Source organism: Urocampus carinirostris, chromosome 1, assembly GCF_059441175.1.
Source record: "Urocampus carinirostris isolate Australia breed hairy pipefish chromosome 1, RoL_Ucar_1.0, whole genome shotgun sequence".
NCBI classification, from domain to species: domain Eukaryota; kingdom Metazoa; phylum Chordata; class Actinopteri; order Syngnathiformes; family Syngnathidae; genus Urocampus; species Urocampus carinirostris.
In genome coordinates this window covers 76,295,979-76,318,791 of record NC_142349.1, presented here as the reverse complement: position 1 = coordinate 76,318,791, position 22,813 = coordinate 76,295,979, and the positions used below count along the sequence as shown (strand labels likewise).

The 22,813-nt window shown below is 41.0% G+C and overlaps 1 protein-coding gene across 1 annotated transcript; it reads left to right on the top strand.

Annotated features, from left to right (window-relative positions):
• The first annotated feature begins 484 nt into the window (after nucleotides 1-484).
• On the top strand, nucleotides 485-18,950 carry LOC148377012 (mitochondrial coenzyme A transporter SLC25A42-like). The gene is made up of 8 exons (XM_088352369.1): nucleotides 485-821; nucleotides 5,905-6,058; nucleotides 7,049-7,160; nucleotides 10,029-10,054; nucleotides 10,138-10,304; nucleotides 10,414-10,530; nucleotides 11,587-11,738; nucleotides 13,137-18,950. The coding sequence occupies exons 2-8, from the start codon at nucleotides 5,978-5,980 to the stop codon at nucleotides 13,460-13,462; spliced, it is 981 nt and encodes a 326-aa protein (XP_088208495.1). The 5' UTR covers nucleotides 485-821; nucleotides 5,905-5,977; the 3' UTR covers nucleotides 13,463-18,950.
• The last annotated feature ends 3,863 nt before the right edge of the window (nucleotides 18,951-22,813 follow it).

The following is a 22,813-nucleotide window of genomic DNA, read 5'->3' as shown; positions in this document are numbered from 1 at the left end:
CCCGGATTGTGGGCGCAACCCTTTTCCCGTTCTTCTAATAAAACTTGTGAGAAACGCTACGCAAGTGGGTCCTGTTTCCGTTCTGGTCCTGACAAGTACATTTTACTTTTAATACAAATATATAACCTTTTATTTTTTTTCTTTTGGGGTATGTTTTCCCTTTCTTCACGAGGAACTTTTTGTTTGTTTTTTCCTGATTTTTTTTTCCCAGTTTTGGGAGAGATTTGTATACTTTTCCTGGATTTTTTTTTTTTTCACTTTTTGAGGAATTTCTTTTAACCTTCTTTGTTTCAGATTTTTGTTGTTTGTTTTCAGATACATTTTTTTTCTGTTTTTCAGTTATTATTTATTTGCTGTTTTTTTAAATAACAATTCTTTGTTTTCTGAGTTTTGTGCATTGGAATACTGTTTTGGTCTGTCCCCGCTAAGACTCCATTTCCCACAATGCCTCGCAACCTTCCAAACATAATGTGGGCGGGGCTTGAGCAGCCCTGGGTTGTTTGAGTGGATGACAGGAGAAGCCAGCATGGACGATGTCAGCCTCACAAAGTCACCGGCGAACAACTCCATCATGAATTTCTTCCAAGTTGGTCTCCGTATGACGCCATAAAGTTTCCTCACCTTCGAGTCGACGTAGTTTGCGCACTCACCATGAAGAACGTCAGCGGCTGTGTAGCGCGAAGCTAACGACTAGCTAGCGTTATCTAACACCATCTTTGGCTAACTTTTCTGGCTTGTTAGGAAACTATTTCGGGATTAAAGTTCAGAACTGTGGAAAAATCGACAAAAGCGTCGGAAATTGGGCAAAGTGGCGGAAAAAGGTAAGAAATGGTGTCAATGTTATTTATGATTGTGGTATTTAAAGGCGCGGGGTGATGCGTTCATGTTCAAGGGTATGCCCGGGTTTTTGGGTGATTGACTAGATTCCTGTCGATAGTTCGAATTGGGGTAGAAATTCCGAGTTGAATTGAACGTGGCATTCGTGTTTCTCAAAAATACAAGTGTACTTACTCTTAAATGATCTTTTTGTTGAATTTATTTTTCATAACGATTTGAGTTTTTTTTAATATATAAAATGTCATTTGTATTTGTTATTCAGAATATTATTTTCGTCTCAGATTTTTTTCACTCATGATAATATATTTAGTTTTTGCTTTATCTCTTTCCCTCTCTCTGTCTCTCTGTCTCTTTCTCTCTCTCTCTCTCTGTGTGTGTGTATCTCTCTCTCTCTCTCTTTGTCTCTCTCTCTCTGTCTCTCTCTGTCTCTGTCTCGCACTCTTTGTCTCTCTTTATCTCGCGCACTCTGTCTCTCTCGCACTCGCTGTCTGTCTCTCTGGTTCTCTATCTCTCTCTCTCAATCAATGTCTCTCTCTCTCTCTTTCTCTCTGTCTCGCACTCGTTGTCTCTCTCTTTATCTCGCGCACTCTGTCCCTCTGTCTCTCTCTCTCTCTCTCTCGCACTTGCTGTCTCTCTCTCTCTCTCTCTCTCTGGTTCTCTGTCTGTCTCTCTCTGGTTCTCTCTCTCATGCACACTCTCTCGCGATCACTCTCGTGAACTCTCTCGTGAACTCTCTCGTGAACTCTCTCTCTGTCTCTGTCTCTCTGTCTCTCTCTTGCACTCGCTGTCTCTCTCTCTCTGGTTCTTTCTGTCTCTCTCTGGTTGTCTCTCTCACACTCACTGTCTCACTCTCTCTTTCTTTCTCTCTCACACACATTCTCACTCTCTCTCGCACTCTCTCTCTGTCTCTCTTGCACTCTCTCTCTCACACTCGCTCTCACACTCGCTCTCTCTCGCTCTCTCTCTCGCTCTCTCTGGTTCGCTCTCTCTCTGGTTCGCTCTCGGGGCGGCAGTAGCTCAGGAGGTAGAGCGATCGTTTTAGGATTAAGGGATCCGAGTTTGAATCCCGGCTTGTCCGTGTTACATGCCGAAGTGTCCTTGGGTAAGACACTGAACCCCCAATAAGCAGGTTAGCGCCTTACATGGCTGCAATACAAGGCCGCTATTGGGAAATGTGAAGCACAATGTAAAGCGCTTTGGGAAGTCATTGACTTGAAAAGCGCTATAGAAATGCACATCATTTCAGATCATTTCTCTCTCTCTCTCTCTCTCTCTCTCTCTCTGTCTCTCTCTCTCGCTCGCACTCGCTGTCTCTCTCACCCAAAAACTCATTTAAAATACAGAGTTTGAAATTTGTTCTCTGTATCGCTCGCTCTCATTCTGTGAGTCGGCACGTCCGCTGTGACACTACTTGGCTGATTTTCACTTTCCGCGAGTGGGTCCGCTCGCCATTATTTTACAGGAAATACGACAATTTCAATTCCAATGAATGTGTTTTATAAAATGTGCATTTTTTTTTTTTTGCTAACTATCCGGCTACCTTTTTAGCTATTTAGCTTTTTACCCTTATAGGTAATTATCTAGCTCCTTATTCGTTTTTTACCTGTTTATCTTTCCAGCTAATTTTCAAGCTACCTTGTAAGCTATTTAAGAAGCTATCTAGCTAGGTTTTTTTTTTACCCATTTAGCTAGCTATCCCGCTCCTGATTAATTTTTCACCCGTTTACCTTTTCAACTAACTAAGGTATTTAGCAAGCTATCTAGCTAGGTTTTTGTGTACATTTTTATATGCATGCAATCTAGCTATCATTTTATCTTTGTTGCCAGTTATCAAGCTAAAATTTGGAATCCTTTCTAGCTAGCTAGCTTTGTTTTTATCTTTCTAGCTGACTGTTTAGATGGCTATTTTACCCATTTAGCCAGCTATCCCGCTCCGAATTAGTTTTTCACCTGTTTATCTTTCTAGCTAACTTTCAAACTACCTTTTAAGCTATTTAAGAAGCTATCTAGCTAGGTTTTTTGGTACATTTTTATTTGTATGCTATCTAGCTAACATTGTATATTTGTTGCCAGCTATGAAGCTCGAATTCGGAATCCTTTCTAGCTAGCTAGCTTTGTTTTTAGCTTTCTAGCTGAATATTTAGATGGCTTTTTACCCATTTAGCTAGCTATCCCGCTACGTATTAGTTTTTTCTGTTTATCTTTCTAGCTAACTTTCAAGCTATTTAGGAAGCTATCTAGCTAGTTTTTTTTGTACATTTTTATTTGCATGCTATCTAGCTAACATTTTATCATTTTTGCCAGTTATCAAGTTAAAATTTGGAATCTTTTATAGCTAGCTAGCTTTGTTTTTAGCTTTCTAGCTGACTATTTGGATGGCTTTTTATACATTTAGCTAGCTATCACGCTCCTAATTAGTTTTTTACCTGTTTATCTTTCTAGCTAACTTTCAAGCTACCTTTTAAGCTATTTAGGAAGCTATCTAGTTAGTTTTTTTACATTTTTATTTGCATGCTATCCAGCTAACATTTTATCTTTTTTTCCAGTTATCAAGTTAAAATTTGGAATCTTTTCTAGCTAGCTAGTTAGCTTTGTTTTTAGCTTTCTAGCTGAATATTTTGATGGCTTTTCACCCATTTAGCTAGCTATCTCGCTTTAAATTAGTTTTTTTTATCTGTTTGTCTTTCTAGCTAACTTTCAGGCTACCTTTTATGCTATTTAGGAAGCTATCTAGCTAGGTTTTTTTGTACATTTTTATTTGCATGCTATCTAGCTAACATTTTATCTTTGTTGCCAGTTATCAAGTTAAAATTCGGAATCCTTTGTAGCTAACGATCAAGCTATCCTTTAAGCTATTTACCTAGCCATCTAGCTAACGGCTATTGAGTCATGTAATGGCAGCGGCACCCATGGCACCTTTCACCTACAAGTCAACCGCGTTGCACTTCAGGAGATATTCTGGGAAAGAATTTGTTGCCAGGTGGCTAATATGTAGCCAGGGTACACAAAGGAACCTTCTCACCTACTTTTTTAAAGGAACACTGTGTAATGATTCACCACTAGAGGGCACCTTGTCGTGCAAGCTAAAACGAGTGCTACAAAGCACAAGGAAGATCTCAAATTGAGTGAACCGCGACATTTTTCTTGTTTCTTGGCTGAGCTTTTTACGAGGTGTTTGTTTTTTTGGAGTACCCGTAGCAGCAAGATGGCTGACGTTTATTTCAGCTCCCTCTAGGTGAGCCTCATAGTATGTCAACTGAACGCAAATTCTCGACTTACGAGTATTTTAATAAATGCATGTTTAGAGGATGTTTTTGTTTGTTATGCAAATCAATACATTTTTTGTAACGAATTAAGTTTTTTTTTTTTTTACCACTAGGAGGCGCTAAATAATACACAATATCCCTTTAAACCTACTCACCTCCAAACGAAGGTCAAAATTTAATGCGCCGCGAACAAAATATCTGTAAACAAATCCAGTGTAACCCAGCTTTTATTGAAATAGTTCATATTATTGTTGGGAATATGCTAAACTAAAAAAAAAAGCATTGAAAATGAAGTCATCAACCTACAAATATATTTTTTGCTATACTCGGTGCAACCAAATACTACGAATCTTCCATAGTTTATGACGCCAGTTTTATAGCTTTGAAAACGACAAAAATCGAGGAGAAGAAAACTTGGTCGAGTGGAGTAGCAGGTGGATGCCAACAGCGGATTCAAAATAAAACTCGTTTGGAAACTTCTGCTTGCGATTCATACCGGTAGAGGATTTTAATTGCGTTTGTCATAAAATTATCTCTATCATCGATTGGTTGTGGCTATATTCCTTGGTGAGGGTAACCATGCGCATGCCTTCTTCAAATTTCTTGATGAACACGAGCTTCATTTCCATGGTAATCATGTTTTTTGCTTCTCCCTTTAGCATCACTGCAAACCACGGTACTCATCTCATTAGCTACACCGCTTATCCTCAGTAGGGTCGCGGGGGTGCTGGAGCCCATCCCAGCAAACATCGGGTAGTGGGCAGGGGACACCCTGAACTGGTTGCCAGCCAATCGCAGGGCACACGGGGACAGACAACTCACTCGCTCATTCACACCTTGGGACAATGTAGACCGGCCAAATCACCTGAAATGCATGTTTTTGGAATGTGGGAGGAAACCGGAGTGCCCGGAGGAAAGCCACGCAAGCACAGGGAGAACATACAAACTCCGCACAGAAAGTCTGGAGCTGGATTTGAACCCACGCAGGAGGTTCCCAAGACATGAACTGTGCCGCACATGCGCTAACCACTGCGCCGCCGTGCTGCCCGCCACGGTACCCATAACAGTGCAAAGCACACGCGTTTCTGAACTGAATGAAGAGAAAGGCATTGTGGGGCGTAGTTCAGCCAAATAGAATATCAGTAATTTTGTGATGCTTTTCATGAGTACATATGGCTCGCAAGCCATTTATGGCCCTTTTCATGGGTACATATGGCTCGCGAACATCAGCAGACTCACAAATAAAAGAAGATGGTCATCATCGAATCGATGGACAACCAATACGGCAAATTCTTTCGTTGCACTCTGGCAAATCTGGAAAGCTTAATGTCGGGTTTTTTTGGCCAAAGATACTCTTTGATGTTGTCTGTTCGGTCTAGTCTATAAAGACCACAGTTTTACTTGGTTTACAGTCAAGGTGTCGCATTAAAACAAAGAATTTGGTTGTACATTGCTAAAGAATCCCTCATACAGGAAGCACTCTTTATGATCAAAAACCTACATCATAAACTGTAACTACCCACAAATGCTTGCCAAGCACATAGAACTATTGATTGGGTGAGCGGTAGAGGTGGGCGGAGCAATAGTACGCTCTTCTCTTTCTCACACACGCCCACCTTGTTAAAGGGAAATACATCCAGAAACTTTTAGTTTGCAGTCTTTGAGGACATGTTTACAAAAGAACTCTGCTTTCACCTTGTTTTCAAACCCTTGTTAAAAAAACGAAGGTCAAAATGAGCTTCATTGATCTTAAGTCACTGTGGAAGGGAGACACGTTTCAAGTGGTATGTTTGTTTTTCAGATTTTTCCTTTTCACGCGGCGGTGTGATCGCCCCCTAGTGGCGCGGCCCATGAGTTACTTCTAGTCCTCGGGCATGGGGAGCGCCGCCCCGGATCGACACGCGGCACTGGCTCAAGGAGAAGTGCTGCCCTCCCGGGACCCCAACCACTCACAAGTCAGTCCATAATTTGGTCTTACGAATCTCTCTCGGGCCCCCAGGGGCCCACATTTTGCCTTGGAGAAATTCCGGGACGTGTTGCGGAGTAAAACAAACACGACGATGCTTTTTTATTAACTCAAACAAATATTCATTCTCAAACACACGGGGTATGTGTGCTTAAATGGGGGTCATCTTTATTTTGGGTTGAAGTAGTTTGCCGGCTACAAAGAAGTAACTGCTTCTTTGGTTGTAAATAAGCCAAATTTCGGTGGAAAATCGACCAATCCCATACTTATGTTGATTTGTCCCATTGTGTTTTGTTGTTTTGCAGAAACTAACCCTCACTACATGACTGAAATAACAATACAATTATTTTTAAAAAGCATCCTGTGTTAAGAATCATTTAAAGTCAAAATAATTAATTGAATTTAAAATAAACAATAGAATAGGCGGCACGGTAGAGCAGTGGTTAGTGCGTGTGCAACACAGTTCTGAGGTCATGAGATTGAACTTTTCTGTGTGGAGTTTGCAGGTTCTCACTGTGCTTGCCTGGGTTTCCACTACGGTTTCCTCCCACATTCCAAAAACATACATGTCAGGCACCCTTCTAATAAGTTGCACTCAAGGCTGAGGTCAAACTTAGGACAAGTATATTTCACTTTACATAAGATATAACTGTGTATAAAATAGTATATGACTTCATGAACAACGTAGTGAGATTTCTTTACGACAAGATTAAACATCCAGGAAGAGCATCTTGACATAGCTCACACGTTGCTCCAGGTGGCTCAGCACGGTATGGGGTCCATTGTGGGGGTATAATATTTATGTCCAGCTTTTTTTTTGCATTTGTTCATTTAAGGTCATCTCGTCAGATTTCCAAACTGGCCCGTTGGCGGCCATCAATCATTCTCGGACGCCCCGTTATTTCATAATCCATCTCCACATTGTTGACGTTCAGAAACCGCAAATGGAATGAACTCTGTTTTTTTGTTTCTTTTTCAGGGCCTTAAGCAGACCCGTTCGGTCCTCAACTCGCTCCTCTCTGGAGCTTTGGCGGGAGCGGTGGCCAAAACGGCGGTGGCACCGTTGGACAGGACCAAAATCATCTTTCAAGGCAAGCAGGGGGGTGGCCGGGGGTCCTAGGGAAATATTTGTTTATATTTAGACTATAGGGGAGGCAAGGAGCACACATCGTAAAACCTTTATAAAGTTTATGGCCACTTCTAGTCGGCTCAGGTATTTGAGATCTCATTTCAAACGTTGTCATCCGTTAACTTGAAACCAGGTAAGTGCAGAAACCATAATACTGATGTGATTCATTTTGTTTGTAAGTTGAGACGAGTACCACAAGACAAATTTGCCAACGCTACTTTCTTTTCTTCATTTTCTTAAATGAACTTGTATGAATTTCAGCGAGCGACAGAACATGAAAGTTAGCACGCAATAACAAAGTGCGTCTGGAGCGGCTGAAAAGAGCCAACCGCAGAAGTTGGTCAGGGATGAATAGAATAGAAGAATAGAATAAAATATGCCTTTATTGTCATTGTTACAACATGGGACATGCTGTGACAACGAAATTGGACGACTCCAGTTCCACATTTACAGTGAGGATAAGGAAACAAAGAAACAAAGGAAAACATAGTCCAGTGTTTTTCCGAATTGCTCAGTCCACAATTGAATGGATTTGGGAGTACAGTCCATAAACATGCCCGATTAAAGTCGCCGTCGACGATAAAGCTCCGTTGGGGTGTGCAAGCTGCTGTTTATTGATAGCAGCGGGCAGGAGATTTAGCGCTATGCTAACTTTAGCATCCTGTGGTGGAAGTTGATGGTGGATAACTTTTTTAGTTAGCGGGAGAGGCTAATAAAAAGGCCAACAACAAATTTCCAAGTGCAAGCTTTATTTACATGCAGCAGCTAGAATGGATAGTGCACAGCCATGATCTGCAGCCAAGTGCCTCACGTGAGTGGCCAGAGAATGAAACAGTGGAAGATGAGTGAATCACGAAATTTTGCCGTGGAAAGCGAACGACACTGAAAGACAAAGCAGATGCGGCTAACGACAACAATAGTCGCTAGCAGAGAGTCATAGCCTGCATCCAAATAGCTAGAGAAGGAAGCGGTGGAAAAAGTGGAAGAATCCTGAATCGTGCAACTCTACTAAGAAAAAGGAGTGACACTGAAGGACAAAGCAGGAGCCTCTAACAAAACCAGTAGCGGTATGCCAAAACACGTAGCCGCGTCGCGTGACTGACGTGAGTGGCTAGGGAAGAAAACAGTGGGGAAAAAAGTAGAAGATGCCTGTATCAAAGCACTTTGCTTTAATAAGCAGCTTCTGAAGGCGAGTGATGCTGAAAGACCAAGCACAGGCGGATAACCATGACAACAGCGGCTAATTGGCTAGAGAAGGAGAGAGTGGGGAAAAAAGCGCCAGATGCCTGAATCATGGAACTCCGTGACATCTGCAAGAGCAGCTGTGGAAAGCGAGTGACACCTACAGACAAAGCAGGAGCAAGAAGTGGCTAGTAGCAAGCCATAACCTGTATCCAACTGCCTAACTGACTAGAGAAGGAAACAGTTGAAAAAGTGCCAAATTAATAATTTGCATATGTTTCATGATAGAGGATTTGTTTCATTGTGTGTCGGCATGACATTTATCCTATTATAATTGGTTATTTTGAAAAGCATTAACAGGAACTCACCAGTCACAGGACCCACCTCCAGTAACAGTGACACCATCCAGCCTTAAAAAGAGAGGCGATAATGCCTTTTTGCCTCTTTCTTCATGCGCTCTTTTCTGAAAAGGGGATGGAGAGGACGTTGGGATGGTTATTGACTTTAGTCCCCCTGGGACCATGCTTTCAGAAAAGGCCTGGATTTAGAGTAGGCCCATAGTTTGGAGCCTTGCCATGAGGCTTGGAGAGTCTGCGGTTCTCTCCGTCCCTGTCGTCCGGATGATAAAAGCCTCAAGATCCACCGCCAAAACGGATACAAAATAGTTTTCTTACTCTTCCTTTGTGGACATATGTTGCCTTACACACACATCCCTCCTTCGAGGGCCCCCCTTTGTTCTTAGAGTTCTGCAAGAAAAGATAAATCAACAACCTGTCCATTAGGGGATATGAAATAATTCCTGATCATTTGAGAATGAGTTAATTATCTTAAAAACGGGTTTATCGATCAGTACTGTTAAGTTGTTAGAAGAGTTTCTCCTTTCACCCTTGCTTGTGTCAACAATGTTCTTTATTCTTTCGTTTGATTCCATTTTCCTTGTCATGTAAATAAAACGTAGTTTGTTGGAATCAAACCACATGCATTATTTATTTGTGTTTTCTATATAATTTTCTTTTGCACTGATCAATCATTATCCATATCCATGGATAATCCACAATTTAGAGTTGAAATTATAATCTGTTTAGAGTATTGCTTCCGTCATGATAAACACAATATGCGGTTGATTCGCGTGGGAAACTGTGAGAACCACCCCTTGGTGTTGTATAATAATGAAGTCGGTGCTTATTGACATAATGAGGACACATTCGTTTGGACAGGAAATTCCAGGCTTGTTTCTCCCGAGTTTAAATGTCAGCGAAGCTGTCAGGGACTTGGCTGGGTCACGGCGACTTTTGATGAGAAACATGCGGACGATTGCAAAAACACTGTCAATTGTGATATTTCTGACGTGATGTTTTTGCTCCGGAGGGTATAAGAAAGCTGATTGTCTCTTAGACGAATGAGAACGCTGTTTTGAACGCTGACGAATATCAATAAACAACGTCTCCCTCTCCGTCAAAACTTCTCTGCTCTTTGTGTATATTTCTGGGGCGAGGCAATATGGTCTGCTCCGAAAGTGGCCGGATCGCTAACCACCCAATTAGATTCTGAAAATAGAATTTAAAGCAATTTTCTTTTTGTATTGAAATGAAGTATTTCTACACCATTGGGGCTTGGAATAACTGTCTGAAATCTATTTTATTTTCAGTGTCTTCTGCAAGATTTTCTGCTAAAGTAAGTCTCTCCCCTCTCTATTAGCAAGACACGATCGGAGTGACATCTAGTGGAAATATCACTTATCCTGTTTTGTTTTTTAGGAGGCCTACAAATTGATCTACCGCACGTATCTCAAGGATGGCTTCTTCTCGCTGTGGCGAGGGAACTCGGCCACGATGGTGCGCGTTATCCCCTACGCCGCCATCCAGTTTTGTGCTCACGAGCAGTACAAAAGTCTGCTGGGCGACCGTTATGGATTTCCGGACAAGTGAGTGCCCACACACAGACGCTTTCATTTGTTTGTACGGGTGCTTGAAATCCGTGAATTTCAACGTCGTGTTTTTCGAGGGCAGGAAAATGTCTGTTGTTTGTTCCAGGGTTCTTCCCCCACTTCCAAGACTACTGGCCGGATCCTTGGCGGGCACCACGGCAGCCATGTTGACATATCCTCTGGACATGGTGCGCGCTCGGATGGCCGTCACGCCTAAAGAAATGTGAGGAGACTCTGTTTACGAATACATCTGAAATGTCACGACGAACACAATTGGAAAATCTATCCATCCATCCATTATCTGCGCCGCTTATCTTCAGTTGGGTCACGGGGGTGCTGGAGCCCATCCCAGCTATCTTCAGGCAGTGGGACACCCTGAACCGGTTGCCAGCCAATCAGGGCACACAGAGACAGACAATTCACTCGCTCATTCACACCTAGGGAGATTTCGGTTAATCAACCTGACATGCATGTTTTTGCAATGTGGGAGGAAACCCACGCCAGCACGGGGCGAACATGCAAACACCACACAGGAGGTTCGATCTCATGACCTCAGAACTGTGCCGCACACACCACACCACTGCGCCACCGTGCTGCCCCAATTGGAAAATCGACACACCAAATTTTTTATTGTTTTCAGGTGAAAGACGATAAAAACCAAAATAATGAATCCCTGCCTGTTTCCCTTCCTCCTACAACAAAAAACTCTAATCAGAATCCTCTTTATTGTCATTGACAACAACAAAGAGAATATTGTTTACAGTGAGATTAGACATGGCAATCCATGATATAAACATAGAAAGGGGAAAAAAGAGAAAACTAAAAAAGGATAAATAGGCAAAAATATAGTGCTACCACAACCGTTTTTTTTTCTTCAAAAAGGCAACAATTAAAAAGAAGCCCACAAAATCACACGGATGTACTCGGAACTATCAAATACCAAGAATATTTAGTAGTTCACTACCCCAGTTTAAATAAAACATATGCCATGAGTCTCTTTAACTCCACCCGGGGGAGTAAAAGCCCACATTGAACCCCACCCCCACATTTGCATATCACCCTATTTACTTTCTGCAGCACTATTTATTATTTATATTGGGTATTTTTGTATTCTACATCTTTATTTTATTATTTTATTTCTCAACACAAGGATCAGGAGATGGCGTCATCATAGTCTGTACAGCCCTTTGAGACGTCTTGTAAACAGGACTTGACTTACCTGATTGATTATTTTTCTCAGCACGATTGAAAATAAAATGGCAACCTCCTCTGCCGGCAGGTACAGCAACATCCTGCACGTGTTTGTCCGCATTTCCCGCGAAGAGGGCCTGAAGACCTTGTATCGAGGTTTCACGCCCACCATCTTGGGCGTGGTCCCCTACGCCGGCCTCAGCTTCTTCACGTACGAGACGCTGAAAAAACTTCACGCAGGTACTGAATTCTGATTGGATAAACCCCGGGTGCGGCAAACTAGCCTTTTCCATTGCAAAAATCTGTAGAATAAGTTTTACATTTCAACCCCGGTGTTACTATGTAACTATGAGACGAGAGGGAAATCAGCTCCCTCGCTTGTTTTCCTCTCTCTCCTGTCTTTCCTGTTAGAGACAGAGTGCAAGCTCCGCCCTTTTTAAAGCGGCCGCGTCACAATTTACCACTGCGCTTATTCATATTTACAACGTGTATTCAAACCGATGCCGAAAATGAACGTGCGCAATCATGGATTAACTCCTGGAAAGAGAATTCAAACATTTACAATTCTTTCACAATGTCTAAAAATCAGACAAAGTCAAATACATGGTTGCAACGTTTTAAGGGCTGTACTTTAGTCGTCTCCAAATGTCCACTTTAGGAAACGCCAAGACATTCCCAATGTGTAAAATACAATGTTTAGTTAAACGTGCGCACTCATGGATTAGATTAACTTCTGGAATGAGGGGTCAAACATTTACAACTCTTTCACAATGTCTAAAAATCAGACAAAGTCAAATGCATGGTTGCAACGTTTTAAGGGCTGTACTTTAGTCGTCTCCAAATGTCCACTTTAGGAAACGCCAAGACATTCCCATTGTGTAGAATACAATGTTTAGTTAAACGTGCGCACTCATGGATTAACTTCTGGAAATAGGGGTCAAACATTTACAACTCTTTCACAATGTCTAAAAATCAGACAAAGTCAAATGCATGGTTGCAACGTTTTAAGGGCTGTACTTTAGTCGTCTCCAAATGTCCACTTTAGGAAACGCCAAGACATTCCCAATGTGTAAAATACAATGTTTAGTTAAACGTGCACACTCATGGATTAACTTCTGGAAAGAGGGGTCAAACATTTACAACTCTTTCACAATGTCTAAAAATCAGACAAAGTCAAACACATGGTTGCAACGTTTTAAGGGCTGTACTGTAGTCGTCACGGGACCTGATTGGCTGTTGGACTCTTTTAAACTCCCCACTTCCGAAAGGAAGCCGTCAGACCGTCTGCGAACCTATGCTCTCAGCTAAGCAAGCTTTTGTACTCTCCGACACTATCCTGCCCTGTTTCCTGCCTGATACCTGTTGCCGACCTCTTTTCTGGACCCTTTACTGTTTTGCTCCCCTGTCCTGGCCATCGACCTGTTTTCCGAAAGGTAGCCGTCAGACCGTCTGCAAACCTATGCTCTCAGCTAGGCAAGCTTTTGTACTCTCCGACACCATCCTGCCCTGTTTCCTGCCTGATACCTGTTGCCGACCCCTTTTCTGGACCTGTTTACCCGAGTAAAACGAACGCTATCGGGTCCCGTCTCCGTTCCTGTCCTGCGACATAACTCGGAAAACTCCCACTCTTCTTTGCAGAACGCAGCGGTCGGCCGCAGCCCTACTCCTACGAGCGTCTGGCCTTCGGAGCGTGCGCCGGTCTGATCGGGCAGTCGGCGTCGTACCCCCTGGACGTAGTACGGCGTCGGATGCAGACGGCGGGCGTGACGGGACACACCTACGCCAGCGTGCTGGGCACCATGCGGCAAATCGTGCGGGAGGAGGGCCTGGTCCGAGGACTCTATAAAGGTCTCAGCATGAACTGGGTCAAAGGACCCATCGCCGTCGGGATCAGCTTCACCACCTTCGACCTCAGCCAGATCCTGCTCAGGAAACTGCACCAGATGGGCTACACGTCCCGGTAAAAAACTGGGGGAAAAACAAGGAATTTCTGAGCTTCTAATGATAATATATAACAGGGGTGTCAAATGTACAGATTAAATCCGATGCTGAGAGAAGCACAAGAGAAAAATCCCGTCAAACTACAACCTGCAGCTTTAAATATGTCCACTTGCTGTTCTCAAAGCCAGGCGCCACTCACAAAGCAAACTGTCCTCTGAAGTTGTTTTCGCTGATTACCATTTATCAACCAGAGAACATTTAAGGAAAACACCCACTGTATTTAACTTAAAGGTGTTGTCTGCAACTTGAAATAATGGCTTAAAATAATGATCGCAGCCTCAATGAACTTTTTTGGGCGGTTTGGGTTGGCATTTTGACTTTATTTGAAACAGACCTTTTCATACGTTTATCACTTTTAGGCTAGACTAACAAAAAAATGAAGGGACGAGCATGAAATCACTCTCTACCCCCTCCCTCTTTAAGTTTTATATGTTGCGAGTCCCAGAACAGCGGTGCTAAAGGTAAGATAAAAGCTAATAGGTGCGGTGGAATATATTTTTTATAAAGGCTCTTTGAACTCAGTTGAACATTGTTAACACATACAGTAGTTAGGAGAGAAAATATTCTACTTTTGACTTTTTAAGAACACCTCAAATGACGCACCTAACCTTTAAATATAGGTTTGGAAATAAAGAGCAGGAAAAATACTTCTCTTAAATTAGTCTTTGTGTTCTGTTTTTGTCCCTTAGCAGTTTCCATGAGTTATATTAATTAGAGTTGAACTTTTTTCAATTGCTCTGCTTTTTCAACTAATGCGCAGTTGAGAAACAAGAGATGAAACCTCTGTGAAGGAAAAAAAATGTTGAGAAAAAAAAAAATCCTCTATAATTATTTCATCATGGAATGTTACACCTCTGCATCTTAATGGTAAAATATATGCAGAGACGAGATATGGCGGAAAGGGAACCCCCTTTATTCAGCATACATTCAGCAACGCACGAGCCACGTTCAAAGTCCATCCTAGAGACGCTGGCTTTTTATACTGTGTTCTCGGGATTATGTGATGTTTTTCATAGATTCCGAATTGTTTTTTCCCGCCCTGACTCGGCTCAGTCAACATCTTGGTATTTCTTGTATCAACGTTGTTTCATAACATCCAGATGTTTGCTAGCAATTCTGTTGGCAGCTCAAAGCTGACTTACAGTTAATCCACAACATTATGAGCCTCCAAACGACCTCCAGCCCTACAGCTACTAGTCTGGCCCCCTTGAGTTTTTCTTTACCATTTGGCCCCTGAGCCACAGTTTGACACCCCTGATATATGAGATTAAGCCTGGAATCGGTTTCGTAAAGCAAAATAATGGAGAACAGTCCGTTTTCAGATCCGTTCTTCCCGAAAGTGCATCTCAATAACCTTTTAAAGGGACAGTGTGTACAATTTGACGGCTCATTGTCGCTTTCTTTTCATTTCGAGCGCTAAAAGACACAAAATGTTGTGTTTTAAGTGTGCCAAAGACTGGAAAAAACGGCAAGTATTGAAAAGGTATTGAACTTTATAGAATTCTAGATATTTTTGGTGATGCACTGGATTGTTGCACGTTTTACTGGAAGCAAATTTTTTTTTTTTTTTCCTTTTATAGGAAAAAAATAATCAAGAGATGAGATAGAAATGGGGACAGCACGGCGGTGCAGTGGTTAGCACGTGTGCGGCACAGTTCTGAGGTCACGAAATCGAACTTTCCTGTGTGGAGTTTGCATGTTCTCCTCGTGCTTGCGTGGGTTTCCTCCCACGTGCCAAAAACAGGCATGTCAGGTTGATTGGCCCAACCGAAATCTCTCTAGGTGTGAATGAGCGAGTGACTTGTCTGTCCCTGTGTGCCCTGTGATTGGCTGGCAACCAGTAGAGGGCGTCCCCTGCCCACTGCCCGAGGATAGCTGGGACGGGCTCCAGCACCCCCGCGGCCCTAGTGAGGATAAGCGGTGCAGATAATGGATGGATGGAGTAATGATCATAACGTAGCACCTACTGAGTTTTTTTGTATGATAAATGAGAAATTAATATATCGTACAGGATTTTGAACATTTCAAGGATTTTGGGGCCCCTAAAGTCGTCGGGGTCCCCGAATACCTTTCTAAGTGCCTGTCAAGTAACATTTGTACTAGCGCTCCTAACTTTTTTTCATTTTTTCGTTCCTGGATTTTGTATATCCGATCGTCTTTAAGCAGGGTCACGCGTCGGTTATTTTTATTGTGATCAATGTCGACTTTGGACTCTTGGTAGGCAAAATACGGCCCGGGGGCTACATGCGGTCCGTCAGGCTTCTGAATCCGGCCAGCTAAAATTGAAAATAATTGTAAGAAATAATAAAAAGAAAGTATTACTAATGAAAATGTCGATTCGGTGCTGCTTTTGTCCCCGGTGTCCCCAACATTCAAAGAGCTATATTTATCATTATTTTTTTTAGCATAAAAAACAAACCACTTCCAAGCTAGCCTCTTTGCATTTTGAATATTTCAATGCTTATTAGCTCATTTCCTTTGAAAAGTATATGATATATTACCTTGTTTTCCCAAAAACATTTTAAAGAAATGGTTTATTTACCGAAACCGAAAGAATAAATAGAACATGCGCAGGTAAAACTTGCATATACATTTAGGCTAAAGGGCAAACAAACATTTATTTCTAATTCTTTTTTTCTTCTTCTTTTTTTTTGTAACCTGGATTTCTATGAAAGAAAGGCCAAAAAATGGAGATTTGTCTTTTTAAAATTGATACAAGAAAAATCTTAACGGGTTTACCCTTTTTTCCCTCCTTTATTGGCGAGGTAGTAGATTTATACTGTATTGGTAGATGGGTATCCCTCATCCACCCGGGTGGTAAGGGCACCGTTTCCTGTGGTGTGTCTTGGGCAAGTACAGCCTGGTGGGGCCCATCTCTCTCGGCCGAAAAAATACAATTAGTTTTTTGAATGCAATGCGGCCCCCCACTCAAAAGTCCACCCAGCCCTGTTCTAGACCATAGAGTGGGGGTCTCCAACCTTTTCCAAACACAAGCTAATTTTTGCTAGTGATTAGCGCAAAAGGGCACCGATTTAGATACAAATTTCTAAAATAGCAACTCCGCCGAATGGCTTGCTAAATAGCTAAAAAGTCGCACGATAGTTATCTAGAAAGTGAAACAGTTAAAACAAATTAAAAAGCTAGCTAAAAAGGTAAATAGCTATCAAAATAGCTGGATAGAATGCTAAAAACAAAGCCAGATAGCTAGCTAGAAAATATTTCGAAACTTAGCTTGATAACTAGCAAAAAAGATCAAATGTGAGCTCGATAGCGTGCAAAAAAAGTCAAATGCTAGCTAAATGGCTTGCTCAATAGCTATAAAGGTAGCTCCGTAGTTAGCTCTAAGGGTACAAATATAGCTAGCTAAAAGAATAAAAGACTAGAAACCAAGAAATAGCTGGCTAAAAGAGTAAAAAACAATCTAAATAGTCTGCTAGAAAGCTAAAAATAAAGCTGGATAGCTAGCTAGAAAGGATTTCGAAATTTAGCTTGATGACTAGCAAAATAGATCAAATGTGAGCTCAATAGCGTGCAAATAGTCCAATGCTAGCTAAATGGCTTGCTCAATAGCTAAAAACATAGCTCCGTTGTTAGCTTTAAAGGTAGCAATATAGCTAGCTAAAACAATAAAAGGCTAGAAACAAAGAGAGAAGAAAAAACAATCTAAATAGCTGGATAGAATGCTAAAAACAAAGCTACATCGCTAGCTAGAAACTGACTAAACTTATCTTGGTGATTTGCAAAAAGAGATTAAATGTTAGCTAAATAGCTGGCTAAAAACATAACCAGATAGCTAGCTAAAAGAGTAAAAAGCTAAAAACAAAAGAGATAACTGTAGTAAAGTCTAGTAAAAAAAACAATCTAAATAGCTAAAAACAAAGCTACATAGCTAGCTAGAAACTTACTAAATTTAGCTTGATGACTTGCAAAAAGATCAAATGTTAGCTCAATCTCTGGCTAAAAAGATAGCCAAATAGCTAGCTAAAAGAGTAAAAAGCTAAAAACAAAGTGAGATAGCTGATTAAAAGAGTACCAAAAAACAATCTAAATAGCTGGATAGAATGCTAAAAACCAAGCTACACCGCTAGCTAGAAACTGACTAAATTTAGCTTGATGACTTGCAAAAAGAGATCAAATGTTAGCTCAATCTCTGGCTAAAAAGATAGCCAAATAGCTAGCTAAAAGAGTAAAAAGCTAAAAACAAAGAGAGATAGCTTACTAAAAGAGTAAAAAACAATCTAAATAGCTGAATAGACCGCTAAAAACCAAGCTACATCGCAAGCTAGAAACCGACTAAATTTAGCTTGATGACTTACAAAAAGAGATCAAATGTTAGCTAAATAGCTGGCTAAAAACATAACCAGATAGCTAGCTAAAAGAGTAAAAAGCTAAAAACAAAGTGAGATAGCTGATTAAAAGAGTACAAAAAAACAATCTAAATAGCTGCATAGAACGCTAAAAACAAAGCTAGTAAGCTAGCTAGAAACCGACTAAATTTAGCTTGATGACTTGCAAAAGGAGATCAAATGTTAGCTAAATAGCTGGCTAAAAAAATAGCCAGATAGCTAGCTAAAGAACTGCCCATTTTTTTACTCATTTGCTTTATGAAATTAGAATTTAGTTTTTTTGTGTGAAATAAATCCATAAAAATGAAAATGTTAATAAATGATAGATTCTCATTCTATATCTGAACTGCTTAAAAATAATGATTAACACTTGACATAGATATAGAATAGAATAGCCCACCAACTGGAATTGTATGTATTTGCATTTCTAAACTAACCATTTATGAGCATGTTATTACCTTAAAACGGGGGTTAAACAGACAAATGAATCGTTTTACTAGAAAATTACAATGACCCAGCACTGGTGAGCTTTTATATGTAATTGAGTACTTTTCCCGAGAGTGCCTGTAACGCGGGAGTAACGCGAAAGTAACGGCACTCAAATGGGTTTTCATTTTGATGAGTAGTCGTCCAATGAGCGTCTTCTTCGGTACACCTTTTGTGCTGAAGCGCCCCCTGGTGGCCTTTTGGAAAGAATTCCACGAATTGTTGAGAAAAAAAAACATTTTATCTTCGTTTTCTCTTTTTCTCCCCCTTTGTTTAAAATTCTCTCGATGTCATTTTTTGATTATTTGTCTTTTTCTTATTTCTCTCTTTTCCTTTTTGTATTTTTCCTATTATCCCGATTTCTCTCTTCTTTCTTTTCACGTCTTTATTTTTCCTTTCTTCTAACTTTCTATCTTTCTGATCAAATGGGCGTCTTTTCCTCGTTTATTTCAAATCATTTCCGTACGAAACGGAAGAATACAAGTGCCTGTTTGACCCGTTTACAGCGTCGCACATCCTGGAAAGAAATGTTGATCTTTTGTTGTTTATGGAATTAAACATGGATGTCGATTGTCAAAATCTTTTGGATTGGACCCATTTTAAATCCAGGAAAAAGTGATGAGATCGTGTAAAAATCCAGACTTTTGCGCAGGATTTGTGGCGTTTTGTGCATGCTGGATATTGTTGCCAGTTCGATGCTTTGCGTGTGGTATGGGGGCACTTGCCGTGGACTCCGAAATAAGGACTGTTAGGAAACGGACAATAAAAGCTGTTCTTTAATAAGCTGAAATGTTGTCTGTTGGCATAGAGTCAAGGCCTGAAACGACAAACCATCACCGCCCTATATCTCGCTCTCTTCTCTTTTCTTCTTCTCTTCTCTTTTCTTCTCTTTTTTTCTCTTCTTTTCTTTTTTTTCTCTTCTCTTCTCTTGCTCTTTCTTTCGCGCTCTCGCTCTAGATATATTTCTTGCTCTCTCTTGCTCTTTCTCTCTAGATATATTTCTCTCTCTCTAGCTCTTGCTCTAGATATATTTCTCTCTCTCTCTCTATAGATATCTCTCTCTCTCTCTTACTCTATAGATATCTCTCCAGGTATATTTCTCTCCACCTAGATATATTACTCTCCTAGATCTCTCTCTCTCTCTTTTTCTAGATGTATCTCTCTCTCTCTTTCTTGCTCTCATACTCTCAATAGATATATTTCTCTCTCCCTCTCTCTCTTTCTCTCACTCTATAGATATATTTGTCTCTCTCGCTCTCTATAGATATCTCTCTATCACTCTCTCTCTTTATAGATATCTCTCCAGGTATATTTCTCTCTACCTAGATATATTACTCTCCTAGATGTCTCTCTCTCTTTTTCTACATATATTTCTCTCTCTCTCTCTCTTTCTTGCTCTCATACTCTATAGATATATTTCTCTCTCCCTCCCTATCTCTCTCTCACTCTCTATAGATATATTTCTCTCTCTCTAATATATATATTTCTCTATCCCTCTCAATTTATCTCTCTCTCTCTCTCTCTCTCACTCTATAGATCTCTCTCTCTCACTCTAGATCTCTCTCTCTCTCTCTAGATATATTTCTCTCTCTCTCTCTCTCTCTTACTCTATAGATATATTTTTATCTATCTCTTTCTCTCCCTAAAATATGTATAACTCTCTCTCTCTCTCTCTCTCTCTCTTACTCTCTATAGATATATTTTTATCTATCTCCCTCTCTCTTTCTCTCCCTAAAATATGTTTAACTCTCTCTCTCTCTCTCTCTCTCTAATATATATTGTCTCTGCCCTTCCCGCTTCTCTGGTTTTCATTCTTTTCTTTTGCTTCTTGCGATGGGAGTTTCTTTCATCTCTTTTCTTCGACTCTGCTGTCCTACTTTTGTTTTAGTTTTTTTTTTGCCTCAATGAAAAAAAAGGATTTCTTCATATTTTGCTCATTCATCGTTATTTTCTTCTTGCTTTCATATTTTGTCCTTTGTTTTTGTTCTTTTTTTTGGCTTCTGACTACCGGAATTTCTTTTTGTTTCCCTTTCTTTTTGTGGTGCTTTCCTTTGGGTTGTTTTTCTCTTGTTCTTCTTGTTTATTTCGTTTGGCTTTTTTTTCCCGCTTCTGTGTTGTTTTCCCCCCTTTTTGTTTTTGTAGATCTTTCAGAACGTACCTCTGAATTTTGGCGACGAGAGGGCCCTCCCACCTTCTAGGGGAGCAATACAAAAAACAAACGGTAGGTGGCGATGCAAGCTTGCATGCGGCTTCGTCCTTTGCGAGAAGAAAGCTATTCTTCTATATGCCCGAACTTGAACTTTGAACCGTGACCTCGTCATACGAGCACCACTTTGATACATTGCAAATTCGATTTAAGAGCAACACCAGTTATGAACGGCAGTTGTTTTTTATCTTTTTCCCGGTTTTATCTTTTTAAGGGTTTTACCACTTTAGTTCTGGGGTGCGGTGTCTAATCTCGTTAACCACCCCCCACCCTCCTTTTTTTTCAGATCGTTTTCGCAATACGTTTTATTTTTGTTGTTTTTCCGATTTTTGTTTTTTTTTCCTATTCTCTGATTGTTTTGGTTGTCTTTCATTTTCACGATATTGTTCTAATTCATTTTTTGGGGGATATTTGTTTTGGTTTTTTTGCATTTTTTCCCTGTTACTCAGAATAATTTCCGTTTTTTTTTTTTTGGGGGGGGGGGGATATTGTTTTTAATTCTGTATGTAAGTATATATATAATATATGTATTCTTTATTTGGGGCAGCACGGCGGCGCAGTGGTTAGCGCGTGTGCGGCACAGTTCTGAGGTCGTGGGAACCTCCTGCGTGGGTTCAAATCCAGCTCCCGGCCTTACTGTGCGGAGTTTGTATGTTCTCCCCGTGCTTGCGCACTCCGGTTTCCTCCCACATTCCAAAAACATGCATTTCAGGTGAATTGGCCGGTCCAAATTGTCCCTAGGTGTGACTGAGCGAGCGAGTTGTCTGTCCCTGTGTGCCCTGCGATTGGCTGGCCACCAGTTCAGGGTGTCCCCTGCCCACTGCCCGAAGATTGCTGGGATGGGCTCCAGCACCCCCGCGACCCTACTGAGGATAAGCGGTGCAGCTGATGAGATGAGATGAGATTCTTTATTTGAGTATATATATTTTTTTCTCGAAGAATTTTTAGTCTCATTCCTTTTTGGGGTTTTCATTCTAAGTGCTAAAAGTCATCCATAAAAATGGCAAACTAGAATTAGATTTTACAATACAGTCGCATACTTAAGGGAGTGAGCAAAAGAGTGTCAAAAAAGAGAGAAGAAGAGAGAAAAACGAGGCACTCTTGTGACTCAATGGCACAAGATGGAGTAAGATGCGGTTGCTATGGTAACGCGGTCGGATGCCGGCAGCATCCAAGGACAATTTGCATGTATTGAGATCCACTCTTCATGGATTCCCTCTCTTTTTTTGGTCATTTTGCAACGAACGGCTTCTTCTAGGAAGCGTGCATGTCCGTTTTCATATTTAAGCTTTGAAATGATTGACAAGAATTTTTTATCAGAAAAGAATTCAAAAGGGAGAACATTTTCTTTTAATTTTCAACCAAATGACTTTCTTATTCATGCATTGAAATCCAAATACCTGATTTTTAAAGACTTCATTGTACTGAGGTAATGCGCTCGTCTTGGGATGAAGAGGTGGCAGGTTCGATTCCCGGCTACTCCGTGTTATATGTCGAAGTGTCCTTGGGCAAGACACTGAATCTCTAATATAGCTGATAGCAGGTGGGTGCCTTGCATGGCTGACTCCCTATTGGTGTGAGAGTGTGTGTGTGTGTGAATGGGTAAGTGTGAAGAACATTGTAAAGCACTTTGGGAGCTCTTCATTGACTTGAAAAGCGCTATAGAAATGCAGACCAATTAGCATCTTGATTATCCTCAAAACGTTTGGAAGCTGACTCCCTATTGGTGTGTGTGTGTGAATGGGTAAGTGTAAAGCACATTGTAAAGTGCTTTGGGAAGTCTTCATTGACTTTAAAAGCACTATAGAAATGCAGACTGTTTACCATTTAGCATCTTGATTATCCTCAAAACGTTTGGAGGCGGACTCCCTATTAGTGTGAGAGTGTGTGTGGGAATGGGTAAGTGTGAAGCACATTGTAAAGCGCTTCGGGAGGTCTTCAGTGACTTGAAAAGTGCTATAGAAATTCAGACCATTTAGCATCTTGATTATCCTCAAAACGTTTGGAGGCTGACTCCCTAGTGGTGTGCGTGTGAACAGGTAAGTGTGAAGCACATTGTAAAGCGCTTTGGGAGCTCTTCATTGACTTTAAAAGCACTATAGAAATGCAGACTGTTTACCATTTAGCATCTTGATTATCCTCAAAACGTTTGGAGGCTGACTCCCTAGTGGTGTGTGTGTGTGAATGGGTAAGTGTAAAGCACATTGTAAAGCGCTTTGGGAAGTCTTCATTGACTTTAAAAGCACTATAGAAATGCAGACCATTTAGCATCTTGA

What these genes read in the sequence shown, in the direction of transcription:
- LOC148377012 (XM_088352369.1), top strand. Translation starts at nt 5,978, where the DNA reads ATGGGGAGCGCCGCCCCGGATCGACACGCGGCACTGGCTCAAGGAGAA. An exon ending in CGTTATGGATTTCCGGACAA is followed by an intron (nt 10,305 to 10,413) that starts GTGAGTGCCCAC and finishes TGTTTGTTCCAG; the next exon opens with GGTTCTTCCCCCACTTCCAA. An exon ending in GCCGTCACGCCTAAAGAAAT is followed by an intron (nt 10,531 to 11,586) that starts GTGAGGAGACTC and finishes CTCTGCCGGCAG; the next exon opens with GTACAGCAACATCCTGCACG.